This window comes from Cinclus cinclus, chromosome 8 (genome assembly GCF_963662255.1).
Source record: "Cinclus cinclus chromosome 8, bCinCin1.1, whole genome shotgun sequence".
NCBI lineage: Eukaryota > Metazoa > Chordata > Aves > Passeriformes > Cinclidae > Cinclus > Cinclus cinclus.
In genome coordinates this window covers 374896-394215 of record NC_085053.1, presented here as the reverse complement: position 1 = coordinate 394215, position 19320 = coordinate 374896, and the positions used below count along the sequence as shown (strand labels likewise).

Genomic DNA, 19320 nt, shown 5'->3' with positions numbered 1-19320 from the left:
GAGCTGGGCAGGTGCCAAAGCCATGTGCTCTGGCAGGTTAAACCCACCAGGCCCCAAGCTCGGACCCTCCTGCGGCTGGACAGGAGGAACTGTATACTCAGGGTGTCCAGGGACCCCTCCCCACTTTTGTACACATTAGTTCAGCACAGTTTCCAGTACCCCGTGGCTAAGGCATGTGTATATTCAGTAGATGCACCTGTGTGTAGGGGCAAATCCGCTGAAGAGACACTCTACATTGAGTCTGGCTGCCTACTTTCCTTGTGGTGCCTCTGCAGCAGCTCAGCTCATCTCCCCCAGGGGCTGGGGGGGCTCTGGAGCTGCACTGTGTGCTGGGATGTGGTGTGGGAGCACGGTGAACAGCCTGAGAGCTGGAACAAGGATGGGCGAGAGACTAGCTGGCTGACCCACACTAGTGCATCCCAGGAGCTGGGAGAGAGGCTCTGAGGCTCAGCAGCCGTGTCAGGACACCACGGACATCCGGACCTTCATGTACAGCAGCAGGGCCAGGGCAGCACTGAGGGTCCGGCAGAGGGGAGGGCAGGGATGGTGGGCTGTGCCCCACGTAGGGGACGGCAGGGAGGGGGGGCTGTGCCCCACGTAGGGGACGGCAGGGAGGGGGTCTGTGCCCCACGGAGGGGATGGGGATGGGGATGGGGAAAGGGAAAGGAACACCGGAGACACCCGAGGCTCCCCGCGTAGGGGGCGGGCCCTGTGCGGAATGGGCGGGTCTTGCGCAGAATGGGCGTGGTAAACGTCACGTGGACACGGTCACACGGTGGAGGCGTGGCCTCAACGCCGGGGCGTGTCCATCCGGGGCGCGGTCACGGGGGGCCGTCACGCTGGCCCCGCCCCCCGCGCTCGGCTCATCATCACGCCACCGGCGGCTCGGGCCCCGCCCCCCTGCCTCGCTCCGATTGGCTGATGGACCGGGAGGGGCGGTGCCGAGCGCGCCCAGCGCTTATAGGGGCGGTGGGGGCGCAGGGGCGCGTGTAGAGATGGAGCGTGTGGTGCTGGTAACGGGTGCAAGCGGGTGAGTGACCCTGCCGGACAGACAGACAGACCGACCTACCCACCCACCCACCCTGCCGGGCACCGGGAAGGGCGGGCTGGCCTGGCCTGGCCAGGTCTCCCCGGGCTCTCTCTCTGACGCCGTCCCGTTGCAGCGGCGTGGGGTTGGCGCTGTGCCAGCGGCTGCTGGAGGAGGATGGCCGCATCCATCTCTGCATTGCCTGCCGCAACGAGCAGAAGAGTGAGGCCACGCGGGACCTCCTCCTGGCCACCCACCCCGCCGCGCAGGTGTCCACCGTGGAGGTGGACCTGGGCAACCTGGCCTCCATCCTGCGGGCCGCCCGGGAGCTCCGCTGCAGGTACGGGATCTGTCCCCCATCACACACCGGGCACCCCCGACCCCCTCCAAGCCCGGATCCTGTGCTCTCCTCCACGCAGGTTTCAGCGTCTGGACTTCGTGTACCTGAATGCCGGGATCATGCCCAACCCGCACGTCAACTTCAAGGCTCTGTGGCACGGACTCCTCACCAGGTAGGAGATGATGCCGGGGGTTCCTGACTCTACTTGTGGGACACATGGGGGGCTGCTATCTCTATTGCTGGAGAGCTGATCTCCCATTCCCTGTGGGATGCACTCCCTTGTGTGGGGTGGGTTTGGCGCCTGGGTGCTGTGCTGGGGTGGTCCAAGGCACCCAATGCTACTCCTGATCCCAGGTGTGAGGTGGTCCAAGATGCCCAGTGCCACTCCTGATCCCAGGTGTGAGCCCTGCTGGGTGCGTGGAGAGGGCAGGAGGTCACCCAAAGCCTGCAGCCCTGCCACTGCAGGAGAAATGTGGCTGTGTTGAAGTCTGGGTCTCCTTGCTGTTGCTGTGATGCCACTATAGGGTTTTGTTCATGGCTGTGGGATGCAGTATTTTGTGAAGCTCATGGCATTAGTAAGAGCCATGTTTATTTGATGAGCAGCATGGGGAAGCTGAGCTGAGGGCACAGAGACTTGTGTTGAGTCTAACAGAGCTGTTGGGGTGCTGAGCACTGGTGCTAGACTGGTTTCCTTGCCTGCATTAGGTATAGTCTGAGGGCTTGGTTCCATGCTGGAGCTGGATTAAGTTATCTGAATGTGAAATGAGGAAGGATATGTTTTTACTGTGGGAAAGTGAAGGAAGGGACAAGTCTTCTCTGGCCCAGTCAGTATTGAGGCACTTGCAAATAAATGACCTGGGATACGCTGTAGAGCTTTCCCATCTATTTTTTCCATGGTTTGATATTGCCCTTGGAGGTGAAGCTGTGCAGAGCCTTCGAGGTGGGGGCATACTGGTGGGGGAAGTGGGGGAGTGGTGGATTCCTCACTAACTCCTGTTCCTGGCTTCCAGGAAGTTGCTCCACATGCTGACCACTGCAGAGGGCATCATGACCCAGACGGACAGGCTGAATGGAGATGGGCTTCAGGAGGTGTTTGCCACCAACCTCTTTGGACACTTCATGCTGGTGAGGCCTCATGTGAAGACTGGACCCTTAGTCTGATGTTTGGTGTGGGTAGGGATGGGTCTGGGCAGGACAGATCTCACAGGTTCAGATGCTGATGGAGGTGTAGCAACAGATTATCAGCAGATAAAGAATGACAGGGAAAAGGCCTTGATACTTGTTTAAATTGTGACTTTTGTTGCAAGAGTTAATATAATTTTGAGCTTGCTCTAGTGAGCCAGCAGAGAGAGGTCAGTCATACGTAGTTCTCCATCCAGGGTAAATACTAAGGCTTGGCTGTATTAAATTCTGAGGTGCTCAGCTGAGCTGTCCAGCAGAATGACAGCTGCTTGTACCAGTGTCTGCTTTTGGCTACTCTAGGACAAGCTGGCTGAGAACACGGAGAGAAGCTCATAGCCTTAGGTGCTGTAAAGTTATACCCTGAGACTGGGAAACTGCTGTGTTAAGTAAGTTAACAACCCTTTTTCCAGGTCCGTCAGCTTCAGTCTCTGCTCTGTGGTAATGAGAAGCCCTCCCGACTCATCTGGACCTCCTCCAGCAATGCCAGGGAGTCTGCCTTCAGCCTCTCTGACTATCAGCATGCCAAGGGGCAGGAATCATACAGTTCCTCCAAATATGCTACTGACCTGACAAGTGTGGTTCTGAACAGGAAATTTAATGGCCAGGTGATGATGGGGTTTGCTGCAGAAACCTACTGATTACTGTTAAATTACTGTTTGTAATTATCATGGCATTGTTGTTCCATTTGTTCACTCATAGCAATCTGGTGCATTCCTTACTGCACAGGTAAGAACTAAACATGGCTGAGCTTAAGCTGGTGGTGTAGGGGGTAGAGAATCTGCCAGAGAGACTGCCAGGTTCTGGAGTTCTTACCAGAAAAACTTCCCAAAGCGGTAGATTTCAGGAGTATTTCTCACCTTGCAAGTTCTCTCTAGATGAGAACTGATGTTAAAGAGCAAAGAGGCTCTGCTTTTTTCTGGTGTCCCTGCCTGTCAGCACACGACTGGTCTGGCAGTGCTTCCTGCAAGCTGCAGGCTCTGCTGATGGCCCTGTGCTGATACTCAGGTGTGTCACAGTGAGCTGTACAAGCAACTTGCCTTCCCTGTCCTGGGGGAGTGATGGATTTTCTTGGCAGCTGCAGCCCTGGTCCAGCAGTAGTAGTTGTGCCATTCTCAAACACTTTCAGATGAAATGGTTTAGTCCCAAAAGGCTGAGCTCTTATATCTTAAAGAAGAGGTAGCCTTTGGTCTGAGTGGGCTGTAACCTGCTGTTGCTGCTGAGCTGCATGGAGATTGCACCAGGAGACTGCACTTTCTACCCTGGGGGTTTGGAATGGGCATGGATTTATCATAAACATTTCCAATTTGGACCTCTTAAAAATCACTCCATCTAATTGCTGTCTGCTCTGGTACTTAGTGGAGTATTACTGTCTGTACACACCCTCTCTTGCTGAGGAGTACAGGGAGGGAAGGAGCGTGACCCATTCTCAGTGTGGTGCAATTTCACCCTGACATGGTTTCTTTCTACAGGGTCTGTATTCCAGTGTTGTTTGTCCTGGGCTCGTCATGTCCAACATGACCTATGGAATTTTGCCCGTGTTTCTGTGGAAGCTGCTCATGCCCATCATGTGGTTGGTGAGTGGATAAATGTCCTGGCTGGTTTTGAACTGTGACACACTTCACTCTGAGTGATGTACAGCACACTTGTGGCTCCTTGCTGCCTGTGTTGCTATAGATTTCTTCCTTCTGTTGGGCTGGGCAGGCTGCACCCTCTACAAACCTTCCCTTTCTCCTCCTGGGGCCCCAGTTTCCAAGCTGAGTTGGGAGGTTTGCTGCTGGGCTCTTTGCAGGGGGGCAGGGTTCAGCCCTTCAGCCACATCAGTGTTTGTCAAGGCTCCCCTTGGAAGATTTGCCAGCTCTGCTTGGGCTTGTGAAACACCATTAGCTTTCTGGTAGCAGAGCTGGGATATGGCTGCAGCCCCTGTGCTTTGAGATGCTGTTCTTTTCTAGAACAACCTGTTTTTCAGTGTTGTTCTTTCCATTCCTCTAGAAGGCAGTGTTGTTTATTACTTTCCAACTCTGTGGAAAGCAAAGCCTCCTGCTCTCTGTTGCCTCCCTCCGTGCTTCCCCAAAAATTTCCTTGTCTTTCTTCCTCTGGCCTCCAGCTTTGCCGGTTCACCACAGTTCTGTCTCTGAGGGCTGCCTGCTCTGAGCCTTGATGCTCTTGCTGCAAGAGTGGCTTTTCATCTTAAGCTGCCCCAGTTGCAGCAGCGGATCCTGATGGATCACATTTCTCCTGGCAATGCCTTCTCAGCTGTCCTCAAAGCTGGCAGTCCTGCAGATCCCCTCTGCCTCCTGCCATCCCTGCCCTTGAGACCCTCCCAGCAGAGGCACCTATGAGGTGTGTGTGGCTCCTGCCTTGGGGTGGACTCCATGTGGGAGTGCAGAGTGACACTTGGTGCCTTGCTGGGGGCTTCGGAAAGCAGTTGTGGTGATAAAGGGATGCTGTAGTCAGTGTGCACTGTTACCAGTTTAAGAAGCATTTCTGGTAGATTATCTGGAGTGTTTGAGCTGCTCAGGGCTTGCCAACAAACCTTGGGCCACAGTACAGATTCTGCCATGTCCTTTTTTCCCCCTCAGATCCGATTTGTTGCCAAAACTTATACTCTGACCCCCTATAATGGAGCAGAAGCTCACGTAAGTGGTTCACAACTTGATTTTAATATTCCTTCCTTCTGGGTAATTCTTCTGGGGTCTTGTGTCTTGAGCAAAGGGCCTCTCAGCAAGGCTGGTGGGTGGGTGCTGTGTTTGACCCCCAAATAGCACACAGCAGTTAGAATGGGAGACCAGCTGTCCCCAGGGCTGATCTGCCACTTGGTGCTCTGTGACCTTCAGCCAGTATCTGTAAAATAAATGATTTTGGGAATACATCCTGGCCAGAGGGAATGATGTGCAGCACAGGGAATGGAGGTGAGTGATGGGGGCACAGCCTGTCTCACCACAGTGGGAGCAGGTTTAACCGTGCTGAACTGCTTTAGGAGAAAGTTGCATTGCTCTTGGCTCAGGTAGGTCACATCTCAAGGGAGCCAGCTCAGAACTTCACAGCTTCCCCTGCTTCACAGGTGGGAGCACCTGTGGTGTCTGCTTCTGCGTCTCCTGGCAGTCAGGTCTTTGCCCACAGGCTTTGGTGGGACAGTGTGTGCTGGGCTTGTACATCTTTGTGCTGTTCTTCCCAGGTGTGGCTGTTCAAACAGAAGCCAGAGTACCTGGATTCTCTGGTCAAATACCACAGCTGTACCTCTGGGCTGGGGAAATGCTATGTGGAGCCTCGGAAGGTAAAGGGGGCTTCCTGCTGCAGGGGACTTGGCTGAGGGTCTGTCATCCACTTTGCATGGGAGGGCTGGTGCCTAGGGTGTCCTGTACCTGGAGCAGAAGGAAGATGTTCGTTGAATGCCAAGTAGAGGAAGGGATGTGGGGTTATCTACAGTGCTTCCTAGAGTAACTCCTGGCTTAGGCTGGAGTCTGGAAGATAACAGAAGTGATGATCAGAACAGTTTAAGTGTGTAATGTTGCTTCCCCAAAATGTGTTCTGGCTTATGCCCTTGTGGCAGATGTCTTCAGCTGGCTGTTTGTAAAGGTGGAGGCTCTGGAAATGCACCCTGCTTATCCCCAGAGCTGCCCTTGGTGTCTGCACTGGCTGCACCCAGGGGATGGTCTCATAGGGCAGTTTCCTTGTCTTCCAGATGGATGTGGATGAAGAAATTGCCGAGAAATTTTACCAGAAGCTGTTGGAGCTGGAGGAGCAGACTCTAGAGAAATACCATGATCTCTTAGACTAAGTAAAGCCAGTCTCAGTGGGGTGAGAGTCTTGTATCAATAACGTGGGATTTCTTTATTCTGGTGCTACCTCTGTTGCCAGCTGTTGTGCAGCCACATGGCTTCAGACACAATCTTCCTTCTCGACAGAAGGTGAACAGTTCCTGAAAATGGAAGTGTGAAAACTGAAGAGAAATACTTATACCTTTTGCTGTGGGGTTTTTCTTTTGGCATGAAACTGGAGACCTCGAGTAGGCAGAGTCTGTCTTTACACAGTTAAAGCAAAGGAGGGTCTTGCAAAAGCAGGACTGAGCTGTGCATGGTTCAGGAGCAGTCACAAAACCTGTGGTTTCAATCTGGCAGCAGTCTGGGGTGCTGCCCTGTATCCTGGCTCTGCTGATGTTTGTAGATGGCACAAACTCATCACCTATGGCTGATCCTGATGTACTTGAAGGCTCACCTTCAGCAGAGCTGCCCTTAAAATTTGTTCACCAAAGCTGGGGCTGGCTGTGCAGACCTGCTCTACAAGATTGAGCCTTACTGGCAGGCAGGGTCTGCACAGCAGCTAGAACCAAGCTCCTGGAGAGCTTGCCTGAGATGCACATGCCTGCCTCAAGTGTGAGAACAGATGCCTTGCTGTCCCCTGGGTATGGGCTCTTGAGGGTTTTAACCATGATTGGCTGGAAAGGATGATGTTAACCTGGACTGAGGGCCAGTCTGCTCTGTTTAGAGCAAGAGTGAGAGGTTACCACGTTGTTTTATCTATTTAACTCATTTTTATATAAATGTACTGTACCAACCATTCTTCCTGTTATTTATCTGGGGACCTTCACCAAGTACCTACCATCAAGTAACTTCGAGTGCTGTAATGAATAAATGACTGAAAGTCACTTGTCTGTGATGCAGTGGTGTTTTTACTCCAATACCCATCTACTTTTGACTTGGAGGGCTGGAAGGAAATTAAATTTATTGCCATGTACTATAAGCCTGCTACCTGGGAAGTGTGGAGCCTCTCCTCTCTGCCACAGAAGAGCTGCTAGCCACCTTTTTGGCTTACTTTATTTCAGGAAAGACATGGGTTATTTCTGAAGACTTTGGTGTGGCTTTGTGTGCTGAGCACCTGTGGAAAAATCTGAGACTATTTCCCAGCCTTAAGCTCTTGGGAGATGTCCCTGGTGCTTGCTCACCCTGCTGTGTCACATAATTACTGGCTTAATGCTCCCTGGGGCTGGCAGGGTCGGGTGAGGTCAGAGGAGGCTGCACTTGATGCCCAGGGTGCCCGCAAAGAGGGGGAGTTCAGGTGTCTGGGAGAGCTGGCAGCCAGGAGGATCCAGGCTTGCAAGGACACTTAAGAGTCTTGCTTTCGTTTTTTAACTTCTTCCCATCTTCCACTGGTTTTGGGCAGAGCAGAGGGAGCTGCCCAGCAGTGTGGTACCAACAGCAGAGGTGTCTTAAGTTAGGGCTGAGGAAACCCTCCCAGCTCAGCCCTGTGGAAGACCTGAGCCACCAGCACAAGTGTGGGTAGGAATGTTCTGGATTTTGGCCTGGCAGTAGAACTGAATGAGGAGCTGGCCATTTAGGGTGGTGCTTCTCTCAGCTGTAGCTGTAGCTGCTCAGAGCTGTGAACAGACTGGGCTGTGCTTCTGTGGATGTTTGTTGAAATGTAATAAAAACGGTCCCAGCAACAGATCTGGATTCTGTGGCTTTGTTCAGCTGTGTCCTAAAACACCCTGGGACCAGAACCCTCTGTTTCTGGTGGAGTGCCTCCCCGTCTTTGCACGGAGAGTCAGTGGCTGGGGATATTTGACCCAGGTACAGCATCCCTGGCTCTGCTCTGCAGAGTGATGAAGCACATTGCCTGGGTGGGTTTTACATGAGTTTAGCTTTGCTGTACTGCCCTGGGTGGTAGTAGGTAACACTCACCACCTCTACCCTGAGGATTCCCCACCTACCCCAAATGCAGAGGCATCAGTCATTTGTTATCCCTGACCCATTCTCTGTCTGGGCTGAGATAAATGAAATAGCAAGTATTACTCAAAGCACAGTCTGACACAATGCTACTGAGCTGAGTGCAGCTTAGTGGGAAATGGGAGGGTCAGGGCTCTTATTCCAGACTTCCCTGTGCCATCTGGGACTGCAGCTCTGCCAGCCTTAACATTTCAATGTAGTGAGGTCTGGAGAACCTAGAAGATATAACTTTGAATGATCTAGCAAACTTTAGAAAACTAAATGTTTTCTGATATATAGGTTTGGTGGTTCTGTTGGGTTTTTTCCTTAAAGCTTGGAAAAAAAAAAGGGGGAAATTTCTATGATGGACAGATGTTGATGACAATGTTTTAGGTTTTATCTCAAGTGTGCCTATAGGATGAAGTTGGATATTTTACAGGAGAAGTGGGGATGGGATGGGACAAATGCAGTAGCTGATGAGGGGAGAGGATGTGTGACCAGATTTCATCCATGACAGTGGTGTCAATAAAGCTGTGAACTCATTTCTGCTTCATGTTAAAAGCTCTCTGTAGCTCTTCCTTGAGGATTTGTAGCTCAGGGTTCGAGAAGATCTGTTTTTCTGTCCTGCTCTGAGCTCAGCCTGCTGTGTGGTTGAGCTTCCTCTCAGTTGCTGTGGTGGCACTTGGTGCAGTGGGATGTTGTTCCATCCTGGGAGGTGCACGTGTGGGATTCAGGAGTTGTGAGGGATCCCTGCAGCTCATGGCTGTGCTTGGTGTTGGTGCAAAGTGGCTTCTGGAAACCTGGAGCTCAGCTGCCTGTTCAGTGACAGGGAAGGAACAGAAGGTGCTGAAGCACAGTCTGAGGCCCTGAGAGTGGAATGACATGAAAAGATGGGGTACACATGGGATGTGCCCCAAATTTGGTGCTGAAGGGAGCTGGAAGCCATCCCAGGTGTCTCCAGAGGGGCACTCTTCAGTGGGAGGAGGTGCTCCACAGTTCTGTGGCACTTGTCACAAGTCCCTGCTTCTCCACAGGGGTTCCTGCCTGCTTTTGTGACCCCAGGCATTATTTTCCATGCCTTTCTGTAGAAAAACACTTGGCTATGCTCAACCTCACTTTCTGTCCCTCTCCTCCACTTGAGGAGCAGGATGTCTTTGCAGCCAAGGGATGGGAACCATAAACATCTCCCACATTTTCTTTTGTCCTGAAATCATAGGTAGGGCCTGGATCCTTGAAACAGGGACTGCCCAAAGGGCAAGGGGTGGCTGCTCTCAAGGTTTGGCTGCCCAGCACCCTGGCTGTAGAAGAGCTGGCCAGTGCTGGAATGTGCTGGCCTACAGGGAAGGATGGCCCCTCATGCCCTGCTCCTGGCTAGCAGACACCTGAACGTGGAGCTTCATCCCTTTCAGCTGGATTTTCATTTCAGTGCAGTGAAAACAGGTCCACCAGTAGAGAAATCCCAGCTGGGATAGGGAAGAGCTGGAAGCGGCAGCCGTGAAGCACTGCTAACACAGGAGCTTGCTCTGTGTGATCCTTGGATGTGAGCTTTACAGAGAATCTCCAGGGCAGGTCTTGAGTGTGAAAACTCACTGTGGTTGCTCTTTGGAACCCTACACAATCAGCTGGTTGTGTGATCTGATATCTCATGGCCATGCCTCATCCTGAGTCACTGGTTTTCTGCCTTTGTGAGCAAACACATTGCCTTGCTCCAAATACAGCCTGAGTTTTGCTTTTCAGCTCAACTGGCTTTCAGCTATGTAGGGCATGGATAACAGGAGGGTGGGTGGGACCTGAGTCCTGGCCAAGCCAAGGGAGGAGAAAGCTTGAGATCGGCCTGTCAGAACTGAGATGCGATGACCTTTGCCTCTCCAGGAAGGAAAGGGAATGGGATGGAAGAGAGCAACAAGGACTGGCATGTCCCTGTAAATGGGTGGTTGTAACACAGTCAGCTTGTTTGGAAAGATCCAGGCTTAGTGGATGGCAGCTTAGATGTTGAAAGTCTTGGAGGGGAGCTGCCCAGAGTGGGGAGAGGAGAGACAGCTCTGAAGAGCTGGATGAGAAACAGGGAGCAGAAACCCCTATGAGAGGGTTGCAGCAGCATGACCTGGCTGGCTGGCAAGGAAGAGCCAAGAGGGACCTGGATCTGTGTGGGTTTTGCTGAGAATGGGCAAACTGTAGAGCCAAGACTGCCACCAGGGTCGGGGAGATTGTCAGCGCTGCTTTGGAAAATGGAGCTGTGCTCAGAGGACAAATCAAAAAGGGAAGTGGTGGATGAGTTCAGGAACAACTTGTGAGAAGAATCAGTAGGAGTGGTAAATTCCTTGCTAAGCTCATCAGTCAATGTTCCTGTGGACAAGCAGAGCTTGGAGAGGCTGTAATTGAGATGCTGTAATTAACATTTTTGGCACCAGTGCTCAGTGAGAGCAGCTTGGAAAAACTGCCCTGCCAGAACCCCTCTGCAGATGCAAGGGTTTGTATCAAACCAAAGTGCTGGCAGGCAGGCGACATTCATCTTGAAGGCTGAGCAGCTGGTCTGCTTGTTGTGCATTCATTTCCCCCTTCAAGCTGCCTCCAGCACAGCAAACAGACAGGGTACCACAGGGCTGTGCAAGGCATGTGCAAGGATGCTGAGCACATGTGTACGACCCTCTCTGGTGCAGGAGAACGTACTGAAGACAAAGATGGTGTACCGTGAGGCACAGTTCCAGGCTTGGCCTTCTCTGTGTTTCTGTCTGTCTCAGCAGAAACTTTGGTCAGCTCAGTCTAGCTCAGTGGGAGCTGTGTCCCTCAGAAGCTCCATGAGTCACCGTGGCTGGCTCCCCTCTGGGTAGCACAGGGCAGGTGCAGCAATATTTGGTGTCTTTGTCACCCGAGCAGAAGGTGCCTCATTCTTGGTGAGCCAGAAAAGCCAAACTGGCTGCGATGGTTTGGGTAAGTCCCTTCCAAACAGCAGTGGGGAAGGCTGGGGGGATGCTGCTGTGGAGCCCTGGGATGTGTGTGCACGGCCTCCAGGTGCCACGGGTTTACTGACGGCCTCAAAATGCACTGACACCACTCAGAGCAGAGCAGAGCAGAGCAGATCCTCACTCTACCTACCCACACTCTGCCTGGCAGCAGCTGCCACAGCTCGGGGCTCAGGAGAGCTGCAAAGCATCCCTGCCTTGAATTCCTTGGATACCTCGGAGCAGGTCATGGCTTCCTTGGCTTTGGGCAGCTCTTGGGCTGACTCAGGCTCTTCCTGCTGTGCCCAGCTCATGATGGGCATTTTTGTCTGGAGAGGGATGTGCTGTCAGCCGGATCTGGGCTGTGTGGTAAGAAGCTGGCAGAATGAATGCTGTGGGAGGCACAACTCAGGTGCATGTGATGGAAGAAGTGCTGGGGAACAGGAGGGTGGGAGGCCAGCTCTGAGGATGTGAGGATGGTTCCTCCTCTGGGTATGTGCTCGATGCCAGGCAGTGCCACAGGTCAAGGCCAATGAAGTCAGGGGGAGGAGCCCACAGCAGGCACCGTGCCTCGTGTTTGGGCTGGGAACACTGGAACAAGGTCAGAGAATTGGAATGGCAGGAGCAGTTGGCAGCCTGGGCATGGCCCCGGTGTCACACTTGCAGGGGTTTGTTACAGCCTGCGGTGCCTTGGGCTTTGGAGGTCTCTGTATGTCCGAGAATGTCCCTCCTGGAGCAGGAATAGGCAAAGCATTAATGATCCATCTTTGGGTTTCCTGCAGGCCCACATGGTGCTGGTCATTCTGTTCTCCTCTCGTGCCCTGAGCTGTGAGGGTTCTGTGTCCATGTGCTGGCCTTGGGCACCTGAGTGAGGCGGTTCATCCCCTTACCCAAACATCTGCTGTAGGGTGAGCTGACTCCCAAGAGGGATGGTGTGTGGGGTTGGTGTAGCTCTTGAGTGCTCAGCTATGAGGACATCCATGATGAAGCTCCCTGCTCTGCCTGGGGTGGGTGCCCTGGCACATCCCTAGTCCCACAAAGGGGCTTTGGGCCACTCTCTGCCACATGCAGGAGGATTAGAAATCCTGTTGGGACTGGGCCTCTGCCTCTCCAAAAGGCAGGTATGGGGCCAGTGAGTCAGGCAGCAGCAGCACAGCCCAGCAGGGAACTCTGGCCAGGTGCAGGCACCTCAGCCTTGCAGGCACGAGTGGCTTCCTGCCGCCCATGTGTGATGGCCCTTGGCATGTCCAGCATCAGCAAAGCCCTTCTGCTGCTCCTGGGTGGCAGGCATGGTGTCTAATGAGGAGGGACAATGAGGGCAGGACATTGCTGCAGGAAATGTTTCTCCTCATTCTCTGGGCACTTTGGGAGCTGGGTCCAGCTTCTGCTCTCATTTCCTTCCCCAAACTCAAGGACAGCACTGCTGGGCCACAGAGCTGGCAAGGATACAGGGGAGAAGGGGGAGCATGGAGGAGGTGGGGGTAGAAGCTGGTGGTATGAAGGTGTCTCAAACACCTCCTGGGTCCCCAAAAGCCCACAGGACCTTCAGTGAGGTGTGGGCACTGCCCCTGTCCAACAGAGTGATCTGCTGTTGGTATCCTGGGGCAAACAGAGAGCATGTTGGAACAGGTTCCTTAGAATCACTGAGTTGGAGGAGATGCACAAGGATCATCAGAGCACCACTCCTGGCCCTGCAGAATCACACCATGTGCCTGAGAGCATTGTTGCACTGTCCAAACACTTGTGAAACCCTGGCAGGCATGGCTACTTCCCTGCAGAGCCTGTTCCAATGCCCAGCCTTTCTCTGTGTGAAGAACCTTTTTGGGCACAGCTTCCTGCTGTTCCCTTGTATTCTGTTGCTGGTCACCAGACAGAAGAGGTTGGTGCCTGCCCTTCTGCTTCCCTGAGGAATCTGTGGGCTGCTGGGAGGTCTCCCCTCAGCCTCCTCTCTGATCAAGCCTCCTCGCATGACTTCACCTCCAGGCCCTTCACCCTCCTTTGGACATGAGCAGGACCCCCAGGCGACACTGGGGAGGTTTGGTGGCGCTGGCACCGGTGCCACCTCCGGATGTGCTGCCCAGGGCATCTCAGTGGCAGGTGCTGCTGGTATGTGGTGACTGCTGGAGAAACCTGTCCCAGCACATCCCACTGGATCAATCACCTTCCCTGAATGCTGCTGCTCAGGCTGATGCTTCCATTCCCCAAGGACCTGTCAATATTGTGACACTGGCTGCTCTCAGAGAGGGCTCATGTTTTCATCAGCCCTTGCTAATCCCTGGTTTCTCTCCACCTTTTCCCCTGCCCATGCATCCCTCAGTGAAGTGCTCATCAGTGATTGATTGCTGCAGGACAAAGGTCAGGGTCAGCTTTCCTGGTGTTTATCACAGCAGTGCTCTGCGTGCTCTGGGTCCAACCACGGTGGCCTGGACACCTCAAAGGCACTGCTTGGAGCAGGACAGGCTGTCCTGAACCTGGCCCATGCTCTCTTTGCCAGTAGTGCTGAATGTGGACCTCCAGCAGGCTCTGCAGGGTCTCCCTGCACAGCCCCCTGACCTCTCAGGGCCATGGCTCAGCTCAGGAGAGAGCAGAGCAGGGTGATGACAAGGGGGGCACCCCAAGGTGGGTGCCAGCACATCTGGGAGCCATGTGGGTCAGCCAGGCTGGTTTCCCTGGAGCCAAAAGAGCTGAAGCCAAGCAGTCCTCAGAGCCTCACTTCTGTCCAAGCTGGAGGTTTCCCCAGAAACGTCTAATGGGGTTTTCTGTCTGAGACACTGAAACAGAAGGTTTTGCTCCTTTGCTTTGTCCCTGAGCAGTTCCATGGCTACCACAAGCCCCTGCTCTCCCTTGAGGGCCCTTCTATCCCCTGGCCTGTGTTGGCAGGGCTGCTCTGAGGCCAGCAAGGAGACAGGGGAGCATGGAGGGGCTCCAGAAGAGGGGGAAAGTGTGTGGGCAGGGCAGGGTGCTCCAGCCAAGGCTGCACAGAGAGATTTCTGTCCTTCTGCACCAGCATGGTAAAGCAGGACTTTTGTCTAAAACCACTATTTTTGTGCTGAAAATTGGTCACAGGAGGTGCTGCTTTTGGTGGCTGTGTGAGGTCCTGAGCAGCCTGGCAGTGTGGGGGTGTGCTGGAAGTGTGCTGGGAGGCAGAGCACTGATGTTGGCTACGTGTCCTCACAACCTTCCCAGGGACAGCCCCATGCAGCAGAGAGGGCACGTGCCGGATGGGATGGGATGGGATGGGATGGGATGGGATGGGATGGGATGGGATGGGATGGGATGTGCGTGCTCAAGGAGATTTGTATTTTGAAACACAGCAAGGCAGCACCTCACCTTGATCACAGGGGCCAGGTTAATTACAGTGTGGAGTGGGGATGGCTACAATCAGCTGGCATCTCAGGGAGGCTGGATGGAGCAGCTGCATCCCTGAAGGGGCTGGCTGTGAGTTAGGGGTCAGAGGTATGGACACAGCCTTGTATTTGCCCACTGGATTTGACACCTTCTGTGCTGTTCAAACCAGGACTGATAGGCAGATCTATCTTCCTGCCTCTGCCATGCATGGGGTAGCCATGGGGCAGCAGTTTCCGTGCTGCCCCCTAGGTACCAGTGCCAGCACAGGACAGAATCACTTGATGCGTAGGAAAGCCCAGGTGAATCCCAAAAGTCTCTGACACTGGTGGGAAAATGTCAGGTCCCAGCTTCTGCCACTGTTTGGTGAATAGGAACAGGAAGCCAGGAATTTCAGCATAATATCATGATAAGGCAGAATTTGTATGAAATCCCACTTTCCTCATACTGCAGTAACCTGTCCTGAGTTTTGTAATCAGTGCCTGCCCAGCTCAGCTTAGTGCAAGTTCTCCTAACCCCAGCTTTAAGCTGCTCTCATGAGCTCTGACAGGTGGAACAGACCTGTCTAGGAAGCCTGGGCCCCCTCCCAGCCAGCTAACCCACCTGACACAGTGCAACTCACCTGGCCTGCTCCTGGTCTCAAAAACCCTTCTTGGAAAGTTCTATTCTTACTGGTTTCAGGACATATTTTAAAATACATTTTTTGTTCTATTTTGGTTTTTTTGGGGGCAGTGGTGCCTCCTGCTCCATGGACAGCCTTGGAATGATGTCCAGAGCATGTGCCTGCTCACCCAGGTGTCATTTGACTCACAGACGTCAACAAAAATCTCACTGCTGAGGTCAGTGGGGAAGCCTCTCAAATTGCTATGCAGCTCAGGGTCACATCATGAGTTTTCCTGCCTGTTAATTCACCCCATGGGATGTATTTCCTCCTCCAGCGGATGGACGTAGGAGGGAGCTTCCCTCACCCTGGGCACCTGCAGCAAACCTGCCTAGTGGGGCTGTTGCACGAGGCTGCCAGTGATTGTTGTGGCCCCTGGCAGGCTGTGTGGCCTCCTGCCATCCCAGCCACATGTTGTGCCAGGTGAGTGGCAGCACCTCTCACCTCACACCCATTGCCCATCTCCCTGGCAGCCCCTGGCAGCTGCAGAGGTGCTGCCTTCAGAAGCCCTGGCTGCTGCTGGCAGCCCAGGAACAGGGTGACATATCTGACACATTCCACCAGCCCCTCTGTGTCTGTGGCCTCTGGAAGGCATAGTGCCTCGTAGGATGCAGTGTGGGAGTGCAAACACCTCCTGAGGCTTTGGGCTCTTCCAGCAGGATGTGGAGCTGACGCCCAAGGCCATGAGACCAAAAGCCACATGAGCTGAGGCCACAGGGAGATTCTGGGAGGAGCTCCAGCACATACCACGAGCATGCAAGGACAGATCATAGTCTGCGGCTCACCTTACCCACCTCTGGGCCAGATAAGAAGGAAGACGATGTGTCCTATCTATGTGATGCCACAGGGATCTTTCAGCTTTTGACCCTAAATTACCTGATGTGTGTCCTTTTGCACTGGCAGGGGTGCCTGACAAGTTGGAGGTTTGTTCTGCCCTGCAGAGACAGGCTGGGGAAATGGGGTGCCAGGGACCTCACGTAGCCCGACACAGGGGCAGGAATAGCCCCCACACCAGCATGTGCTGGGCCACCCAGCTGGAAAGCTGCTTGGCAGAGAAAGCCCTGAGGGTGCTGGTAGGGAACAGGCTGGACAGGAGCCAGGAACACACCTTGGCAGGGAAGAAGGCAGATGGTGTCCTGGATGCGTTAGCTGAGGGCTGATAGCAGGATCAGGGAGGATCCCTCCCCTCTGCTCAGCGCTGCGCGGCCACACCTGGAGCACTGCATCCAATGCGGGGGTGCCCGGCAACAGCAGAGACCCTGGAGTGCTCTCTGGCCCCGGCAGGAAGCGTTTAAATCTCCAGGAGCTGCGAGGAGCTGAAGCCCCGAGCGCCCGGGTGTCCGGGCCGAGCGGTGCCGCGCGGGGGAGCTGCGCCCTCGCAGCAGGACCGGCCCGCACGGACCGGCCGAGCCCCGAGCATCCCGCTGGTCCGGCCCCGAGCATCCCGCTGGTCCGGCTCCCAGCATCCCGCTGGTCCGGCCCCGAGCATCCCGCTGGTCCGGCTCAGAGCATCCCGCTGGTCCGGCTCCCAGCATCCCGCTGGTCCGGCTCAGAGCATCCCGCTGGTCCGGCCCCGAGCATCCCGCTGGTCCGGCTCAGAGCATCCCGCTGGTCCGGCCCCGAGCATCCCGCTGGTCCGGCTCAGAGCATCCCGCTGGTCCGGCCCCGAGCATCCCGCTGGTCCGGCTCCGAGCATCCCGCTGGTCCGGCTCAGAGCATCCCGCTGGTCCGGCTCCCAGCATCCCGCTGGTCCGGCTCAGAGCATCCCGCTAGTCCGGCCCCGAGCATCCCGCTGGTCCGGCCCCGAGCATCCCGCTGGTCCGGCCCCGAGCATCCCGCTGGTCAGGCCCCGAGCATCCCGCTGGTCCGGCTCAGAGCATCCCGCTGGTCCGGCCCCGAGCATCCCGCTGGTCCGGCTCAGAGCATCCCGCTGGTCCGGCCCCGAGCATCCCGCTGGTCCGGCTCCCAGCATCCCGCTGGTCCGGCTCCCAGCATCCCGCTGGTCCGGCTCAGAGCATCCCGCTGGTCCGGCTCAGAGCATCCCGCTGGTCCGGCTCAGAGCATCCCGCTGGTCCGGCTCCCAGCATCCCGCTGGTCCGGCTCAGAGCATCCCGCTGGTCCGGCTCAGAGCATCCCGCTGGTCCGGCTCCCAGCATCCCGCTGGTCCGGCTCAGAGCATCCCGCTGGTCCGGCCCCGAGCATCCCGCTGGTCCGGCCCCGAGCATCCCGCTGGTCCGGCTCAGAGCATCCCGCTGGTCCGGCCCCGAGCATCCCGCTGGTCCGGCTCAGAGCATCTGTCTTGAAACTGCTAAATTCCTTTTTACCCAGACCCGGAGGTGTTTTTTCTTGTTGCACTCTGGAAAGCACTGTCTCCCTACATCGTTGGGCAGCCCTGGCTTTGCTCAAGCCCAGTAACACAGAATGGGGTCATGTATGGGGACACTGGGGCCTCCTGCTCTGATCAAAGTTTGGGCCAGTCTCCATCATCAAGACAGAAAAGCCAGAACCACACCTTCTTGCTCTGCTGTCTGCCTCAATCTGTGGATTTTTTTTTTTTTTTTTTGAAGGAGGAATGTTCAGACTCTAGAGATGACTGCTCTGAACCCAAATTTCCTGTTGCTTTATCTTCTTGACCCCAAAGGACAGGCTTAAACCCATCTTTAACCCAGACTAGATACCACCAGAAATGCTTTCTTTCCCCTGAGAAAGAAATCAGCAAGGGATGTCAGTAACATATGAAATCCTTCCTTTGAGTTTTGAGATGCCACGCTTGATTTGTTTTCCTTGTGTTTTTCCAGCCTTTGATAATTAGGAAAAAGCCTCCACGGTTTCAGGTGCTGTTTGCTGTGGCAGCTCTCTGGTCTCACCATGACTGCAAGGGTTCTCTGGGCCAGCTGGGCATGGACTGGGGACTCCAGAAGCGCTGGCCTGGCAGCCTTAGGACAACTGTGCTGACAGATGGGGGCAGCTGCCCTCAGGGAAGTTGAGCCATGGAAACAGAAGGGAAGGAGCCTGTGCTCAAGGGCCCGATTATCCTTGAAAGAGGCTGGTGAGGGGAGGCTTTTAGAGATGCCTTTGCCTTCCACTGCTCTCCAGTCGCCAAAGGCTGGCTGTCCTCCTCCTCCTCCCAGCCTCCCTGGTTGCTTCCCCTCCTGCTCTGCTGTGCTCAGCCCTGCTGCAGGACCCGCAGGGCCCTGCTCCCTTCCCCACAGGCTTCCTTTCCTTGGGAGGCCAGAGAAGAGGGAGGTACAGTGCGATCCCACACAGATCCTGAGGTCAGCATCTTTGCCATCCCTGTACCACAGGCACTTCCTCTCCCATACAAGATGTTTTCTTTGTGTCTGGCAGCTCCATCCCTGTGAGTGACCACAGCGATAGGACACAGTGATGGGATGGAGGAGCTGGAGCTTCTCTAAGGAGGGTGCCGGTCCCGGGACTGCAGGCACCACATTTGGGGTGGTTTTGGGACATGTGTGCATTGGGAACCTGGGGTGCTTGGCTTGTGCACAGCGCTGCTTCAGCAGGATCTTAGGTGGCCTCTTGTGCCACTTGCTGTGTGTGTGACTTCTGTCTGTGGCCCAGGGGCACATTTTGAGGAAAATGTGAGTCTGTGCCATAACTGGCACATGGTGCTGGCCTGCTCTGATGTGTTTATAAGGGCACCTCAGGTTTCCCTATGTGCCAGTGGGGCCCAGCCATGGTCAGGGCAATGCAGACACCTCTGCAGCAGCAGACACTGTGCCTGTGCTCTCCCTGAGAACAGTGTGTCCAGAACATTTCCGTTTGGCAGGAGGTCATAAAGATGCAGGACTGCCAGAGTGCAGAAGCTTCCCGACGGCCTCAGCCGAATTCCAGTGAGCACACAGAGGTCTGCACTCATGGCTGGGAGCCTGTCTTGGAACACGCAGCTTGCATGACCCCAGTTGAGGCTGAGAGCCGTGCCTTACCACGGGACCACACCCTGCCACCCAAAGGATAGAGGGCCAGAGCCAGGCTGTTCCTTCAGCTGGAAAATGAGCCAGACAGGCCTAAGGACGGCTCTCTGCCCGCCCCACCTGCCTGGCACACGGCAGCGGGGATGTTCAGGTTCGCCCTTTGGGGAGGTGGTGGCGGCTCCCCAG

General features: G+C 54.9%; 1 protein-coding gene across 2 annotated transcripts; it reads left to right on the top strand.

The window, feature by feature from the left end:
- Positions 1–995: 995 nt before the first annotated feature.
- Positions 996–7177, top strand: HSD17B7 (hydroxysteroid 17-beta dehydrogenase 7). Of its 2 annotated transcripts, XM_062497094.1 has the most exons (9): positions 996–1030; positions 1164–1367; positions 1447–1539; positions 2378–2492; positions 2960–3154; positions 4019–4123; positions 5129–5185; positions 5725–5823; positions 6232–7177. In XM_062497094.1, the coding sequence occupies exons 1-9, from the start codon at positions 996–998 to the stop codon at positions 6325–6327; spliced, it is 999 nt and encodes a 332-aa protein (XP_062353078.1). In that variant the 3' UTR covers positions 6328–7177. The 2 variants fall into 2 exon arrangements, with proteins under 2 accessions (XP_062353078.1, XP_062353079.1); XM_062497095.1 differs by lacking the exon at positions 1447–1539.
- Positions 7178–19320: the final 12143 nt, after the last annotated feature.

Coding starts and splice junctions, on each gene's coding strand:
- HSD17B7 (XM_062497094.1), top strand. CDS start 996: ATGGAGCGTGTGGTGCTGGTAACGGGTGCAAGCGG. Junction 1,031..1,163: donor CTGGTAACGGGTGCAAGCGG/GTGAGTGACCCT, acceptor GTCCCGTTGCAG/CGGCGTGGGGTTGGCGCTGT. Junction 5,824..6,231: donor GCTATGTGGAGCCTCGGAAG/GTAAAGGGGGCT, acceptor CTTGTCTTCCAG/ATGGATGTGGATGAAGAAAT.